This window comes from Gigantopelta aegis, chromosome 7 (assembly GCF_016097555.1).
Source record: "Gigantopelta aegis isolate Gae_Host chromosome 7, Gae_host_genome, whole genome shotgun sequence".
In the NCBI taxonomy this organism is placed as follows: Eukaryota; Metazoa; Mollusca; class Gastropoda; order Neomphalida; family Peltospiridae; genus Gigantopelta; species Gigantopelta aegis.
Genome location: NC_054705.1, coordinates 44,638,007 through 44,645,128, shown reverse-complemented (window position 1 = coordinate 44,645,128; position 7,122 = coordinate 44,638,007). Strand labels below are relative to the sequence as shown.

Here is a 7,122-nt window from a genome sequence, read left to right as displayed (position 1 = left end):
GTAACATCTGAATTACATTCTGTCCGATGCTCAGCGACTGCCCTTGTCAGAGACTGGACGTGGGGTGGACGTGCCTGAACCTCTTTTGGATATAGGCACGTAATTAAAGTGACAGTAACAGTTTCAAACAGTTGCTACGATTCTAAAATGAGTTGTGCTGATGGTTTCCATGGTGTTATATCTAAAGCAAAACCATAAGAACGACTTTTTTTTTGTTGCAAATTTTATTTCTGTCTAGACAGATGGTATATCACTAAATGTTTCTTCTTAACATTCCGTTGGAAAAACCTGAAATATATGACGTAAAAGGTATATTAGTTTCGTACATAATAGTATTCACAAATTGTGTAGCATCAAACATAATTTAGGGCTCATGTTGTTTTATCTGTAATATATTTAAAAGCTTTCAGAAACCACACACATTTACAAAGTCTTAAACACACGCACGCACACAAACACATACGCAAGCAAACACACGCACAAAAACACAGCGCGTGGTAGCACAGACACACACACACACACACACACACACACACACACACATATATATATATCAAAATAGGTGCACAATGTGCGTTAATGTTCCCACTCAAAGAGCATGAAAAAACGCAACGATTATTTTGATCGCGAAGCACGTGACGTGACGTTGCACATGCGAAGGGTGTGATTTGAAATGCACGTTGTGTGCACACTGTGGCTATATTCTTTCTTGTTTGTTACTGGAACACTAAATCATAACCTTACTGTCACATTCCTTACAACATTGTGTAACTTTTCAACAATGCGACGTCTCCAACGTCAGTAACGTCTCAAGGCTGTAGGCATGCTCAAAGTTGGCACCACCCAGCGAATTGTGGCCTGTAGACTTAATGTGTCACAATCAGTCATTAGCCGATTGTGGGCCCGATATCGACAAACCAGAAATGTGGATGATCGTCCGCGTTCAGGATGGACAAGGGCCACAACTCCGGTTCAGAACCGTTAAATGTTTGTTTTGTTTAACGATACCACTAGAGCACATTGATTTATTAATCATCGGTTACTGGATGTTAAACATTTGGTAATTTTGACATAGTCTTAGAGTGGAAACCCGCTACATATTTCCATTAGTAGCAAGGGATCTGTTATGTGCACCATCCCACAGACAGGATAGCACATACCACGCTTTTGAAATACCAGTCGTGGTTCACTGGCTGGAACGAGAAATAGCCCAATGGGAGAGAGAGAGAGAGAGAGAGAGAGAGAGAGAGAGAGAGAGAGAGAGAGAGAGAGAGAGAGAGAGAGAGAGAGAGAGAGTATTCCTGTCTGTGATTATTAGATCGTCTTACCCCACCTCTGCCCATTTGTTTTCAATTCTGGAAATGTTCTAACCTGGTCTTGTTTTCCAACTATTCCAGTTTGTTTATCTCATTCAGTATCTGTTGGAACTCGTCCAAAACGATTTTGTCGTTTCCTAAAAAAAAAAACCCAGTGAGAAAGAGAGGGTATAATGCAACACTGACACAAAGTACTTCACATACTCAACATTTGTTCTACATATAATCCATCTTTCATTAAATTATAGCATTAAAATACGTTTATAACAGATGGTTGTTTTGAGGGATGTTATTTTACCCTGACAACTATGTGATTAATTCAGTGAAATAATGTTACATTGATTTTAACAGGACGAATGAAGGTCACAGAAACGGTCGCGCTTCTTACAACAAAAAAAAGAAAGAAAAAGAAGCAAAACAAAAAACTAAACCCTTTGTCAGTTCCGAATAGTACTATTCGGCGGTATATATTAAATTATCGATAGTATGCCAAGAAAACTAAATAGAGGGCGAATTTACCAAGTTTCAGAACAATTCAGTCAATACTGTAATAGAAGAAAGATTTTTAAGAAAAGTAGACGGACGGACGTCGGACAAACCAGTATTATAAAAGTTCCGCTGACAAAGGTCACAGCGGAAATAAAAACTAAAAACTCCTAAATTATTTAAAACTCACAGTGTAAACAGTCGTGAAAGAGTCACATTAACGAATGAAAGAGCCATTTAATGCATATAATGTGCTAGCCAAGTAAGTAGACATGTTTAATAAACACTGTTATTAACCCCGAAAAACTACGTGTACAATAAACACTGTCATTGATCCTGAAACACTACGTGTACAATAAACACTGTTATTGACCCTGAAAAACTACGTGTACAATAAACACTGTTATTAACCACGAAAAACTACGTGTACAATAAACACTGTTATTGACCCGGAAGGGTGTGTACAATAAACACTGTTATTAACCACGAAAAACTACGTGTACAATAAACACTGTCATTGACCCTGAAACACTACGTGTACAATAAACACTGTTATTGACCACGAAAAACTACGTGTACAATAAACACTGTCATTGACCCTGAAACACTACGTGTACAATAAACACTGTTATTGACCCTGAAAAACTACGTGTACAATAAACACTGTTATTAACCACGAAAAACTACGTGTACAATAAACACTGTTATTGACCCTGAAACACTACGTGTACAATAAGCACTGTTATTGACCCTGAAACACTACGTGTACAATAAACACTGTTGTTGACCCTGAAAAACTACGTGTACAATAAACACTGTTATTAACCACGAAAAACTACGTTTACAATAAACACTGTTATTGACCCTGAAACACTACGTGTACAATAAACACTGTTATTGACCCTGAAAAAAACTACGTGTAAAATAGACACTGTTATTGACCCTGAAAAATTACGTGTACAATAAACATTGTTACTGACCCTGAAAACCTACGTTTACAATAAACACAGTTATTGACCCTGAAACACTACGTGTACAATAAACACTGTTATTGACCCTGAAAGGTGTGTACAATAAACACTGTTACTGACCCTGAAAAACTATATGTACAATAAACACTGTTATTGACCCTGAAACACTATGTATACAATAAACACTGTTATTGACCCTGAAAAACTATGTGTACAATAAACACTATTATTGACCCTGAAAAAATACGTGTACAATAAACAGTGTTATTAACCCTGAAAACCTTTATGCTGTTTGAACTCACCGTCTTTGTCTGCCATCTCCAAGATGTCTCGAGCTTCTCTCGTGGTGAATAAGTCTTCTAGTTCAGACTCGTCGATAAGACCGTCCAGATTTTTGTCAAACTCAGAGGCATCTGAAACACAATAAATATAAAATGGTTAAATTCCATATTGCAAAACCTTTATTGAGATACATTCATTCATTTTTGCGGTAGCCGCCACAAATTCATATATTTATTAAAAACAAAATGTTTGTATCGATTTTCGTTCGTTCATGCACCGTCGTCTGACATCTACTAGCCGATTGTTTTTCTTCTGGTCAACCAGTGCACCACCACTGATATACCAAAGGCCGTGGTATGTGCTATCTTGTCTGTGGGATGGTGCATACAAAAGATCCCTTGCTACTAATGGAAACATGTAACGGGTTTCCTCTATAAGACTACACGTCAAATTTACCAAATGTTTGACATCCAACAGTCGATGATTCATAAATCGAGGTGCTCTAGTGGTGTAGTTAAACAAAACAATTTTTTTTTTAAACTGTGCTGGGGCGTCATTAAACATTCATTCGTCCGTTAATTAATTAATTAGTTAATTTCACTGTGTCAGACTGGTTTTCACATTCACATTCACAGAGAGAGAGAGAGAGAGAGAGAGAGAGAGGGGGGGGGAGAGAGGAGAGGGGGGGGGGGGGAGAAGAGGTATTTTCTAAATGATTTAAACTGTCAATGAGCTCTGGCAGTGTCGTTAAAGGGACATTCCTGAGTTTGCTGCATTGTAAGATGTTTCCAACTAATAAAATATTTCTACGATTAAACTTACATATTAAATATATTTTCTTGTTTAGAATATCAATGTCTGTATAATCAATGTGTTTCTGGTCGCCTTAATATTGTAAGAAGCCCAAACTGGATTTTGTACGTACGAAAATAAAATTATTTTAGGAAATACAATGAAATTTAACCTAATACAAATATTTGAACGATCAGAAACACGTTTAATATACAGTCACTAATATTTTATGCAGAAAAATATATTTGATATGTAATTACAATCGTTAAAAAGTCTCTATTAGTCGATAACATCTTACAAATAGCAGCAAACTCAGGAATGTCCTTTTAAGCAAAACAAACGTTTTACTAAATAATTAAAATTTGTGGAATATACAACTGAAGAAAGAGAAATGTTTGTATTGCAACATATGATATACCTCTTCCGAGCCTGTGCGGAATTCTTCTTATTCTTTCCCAGACTCTACGCCATCTGATCCAGCCACTTTCTGCCTGATGGTTGACGGTGACGGCCACCAAACAAATCAACAATAGTATGAACTTCATCTACAGAATAACACAATTTAATCAGACTGTCCCGAGATTACTGTCATTGTAGCATGACAAACAAGTTTATTTATTGCCGTAAGTTTTAGCATCAGCATACATAATAAATACAAATAAAATACTAAACGAGCCTGCCTGTCATACCATTTTTTTTATTTTGAAATGAGTGAACAGTTTTGGTATATATATATATATATATATATATATATATATATATATATATATATATATATATATATATATATATATAATATCCCCCCTCCCTCTCTCTCTCTCTCTCTCTCCCTCTCTCTCTCTCTCTCTCTCTCTCTCTCTCTCTCTCTCTGCTCTCTCTCTCTCAGTTTCTCTCTCTAATTGATCTCAATAAAGCACTCTCTAGATGTAGGATTTTGAGCATCGCCTCTTCTTCTTCTTCTTCTTCGTTCTGCGTGCTCTAGAGCATCTATCTTACATGTTTTAAGTTGTTAGCATAAAAATAATTGATCATCAATAAAGCACTAATCAAATACTGACGGTTCTCTTCCAGGTGTGGGCAGTTTTTTTGGATGTGTTCTGGCGTTTGTTTTTCAGCACCACATTCACATTGGGCAGTATTAAGTGTCGCCTGACATCAGTGACCTTTTTACCTTTGATGACCTACCTATTGACTCCAATTGAATATTTCACTGGTGTGCGTGCGCCTCTCACCAATATCAATATGTGGAATGTCAGCTTGCTAGTATACACTGATCTGGTTTAGTGATATGACTATTTTTATTTCCCCTTAGCTACAGCTACATTTTTGTTAACGTCAAAAACACGACCTTTTTCCATTTGTCACGCAAACACTCCTTTGCAAAATAAATAAACACTAACACCTCGGAGTTGTTGCACGATCTGTCCCCTACAGTTTGCAAGTTGTTAACATAAAAATAATTGAATATTAAGAGAGTACTAATCAAATAAATGCTTATATGTCAGATTTTAAGCACTGCCTGAAATCTGTGACCTTTTGACCTTTGATGACATACATAATGACACAATACTTATAATATACACATCAACGAACAGAGGTCACCAATACCAATATTGTGATCGGTCACAGAGTATTCTCTGTTTTTTTAAACTTAAGTTATGTCCATTTTTGTTATCCTTACCCCATAATTCTAATTCCAAAAATCTTGCCGTCATGGTTCACTTTAACCCCTCCAAAACCATAGTGCGTCCCAGTTTATCCAATGTTAACATTCATAATCCTAAAATATAGGTCCGAAACATAGTTTACTCAATTCGTGTGGGGAGGGGGGAGGGGCGTGCAAGATGGACCCCTTTAGCCCACGGACTATAAGCAATTGACAAAATTAATATATATTATTTCATGACGAAAATAACTGCGAATGCGCTGAAATAAAATAATAAATAGTCGGAACATGAACTCACCATTTATTATTATTATTATTATTATTATTATTATTATCTTCTTCTTATTATTATTATTATTATTATTATTATCAGGCGCGTGTGCATGGAAGTTAGCAGGGAAGAGAGTCTAGACGGTTACAACGCTATAGTGCTTGGTTCGAAAACGGACAACATGTTTTTCAGCGTCACAAATGTGGCATACGACCAGCCAATCGTTTTTCGTTAAACGTTTGCAAATTATTTTGACCGATTCGCAAAGTGGTCATTCGTTTTAATGTACAGCGTAAAAAAAAAAAAAAAAAAAAAAAAAAAAAACCCAAACAAAAAACCAAACCAAAACAAACAAAACAAACCCAACAAAACAAACCCAACAACAAACAAAAACAAAACAAAACAAAACAAAACAGTATAAGGGCCTACTGTCGCATGTTTGGCCGCCCAAAGGTTGGCTTAATTAAGTAACCCATTTGAATCCAGTTCTACGTGCAGCCGGACAAGTTCAGCCTGCCGTTTATGCGTGTGTGCATGCACGTTAATCGTGCATTTTTATAGACCCCCCCCCCCCCCCCCCCCCGATAAAACACCCCCATCACCCCAAAAAGGTAGTAATAGGCTAGTAATAATAATAATATATAAGATTTTGATTCCAGTTCTACGTGCAGCTGGACAAGTTCAGCCTGCCGTTTGTGCGTGTGTGCATGCACGTTAATCGTGCATTTTTTTTATAATCCCCCCCCCCCCCCCCCCCCGATAAAACACCCCCATCACCCCAAAAAGGTAGTAGTAGGCTAGTAATAATAATAATAATAACAATAATAATAATTAATAATAATATTATTAATTATTATTATTGACACTATTGTTGTTAACAATTAACACTATTGTTGTTGTTATTATTATTATTATTATTATTACATGTATTAATGTTGGTAAAATCACGTCGCGGTGGGGTGGGTGGGGGCGATTGTTACAGAAACATTACATAAATTTGGAGGGGACCCGGGAGTGGTCTAAGCGTTATTGGTATAAAAAATATGTATTTTGAGTTTTATTGCCCCTTGCAATTTTGCTCATTTGAAATATGACTAAATACAGCAAAATAACCTTTTAGTCCTATTTATTTGCGGTAAAATTAACTTTAAAAAAAATGTAATTAAGGAGCCTCAAAATTGCAATCAGAGAAAAAATATTAAGTTCAAGCCCTGTTGTTAGTTTGTGTACTGTCCGAAGTTAGTTTCCTCTTTCAGATAATCTACCTCAGCAGCTGATAATTTGTAATTTTTATTTCTATTTTTTTAAAAATTAATTAATTAATTATTATTATTAATG

General features: G+C 36.1%; 1 protein-coding gene across 1 annotated transcript in view; it reads right to left on the bottom strand.

Annotated features, from left to right (window-relative positions):
- Window positions 1–217: 217 nt before the first annotated feature.
- LOC121376812 overlaps window positions 218–7,122 on the bottom strand; it is a 41,319-nt gene continuing 34,414 nt past the window's right edge. Inside the window, exons 2-5 of the mRNA XM_041504585.1 lie at window positions 4,266–4,392; window positions 3,076–3,186; window positions 1,372–1,453; window positions 218–288 (exon numbers count right to left, since the gene is read on the bottom strand). Coding sequence (XP_041360519.1) covers window positions 1,389–1,453; window positions 3,076–3,186; window positions 4,266–4,392 — 303 coding nt within the window. The 3' untranslated portion in view covers window positions 218–288; window positions 1,372–1,388. The remainder of the gene's footprint in view (window positions 289–1,371; window positions 1,454–3,075; window positions 3,187–4,265; window positions 4,393–7,122) is intronic.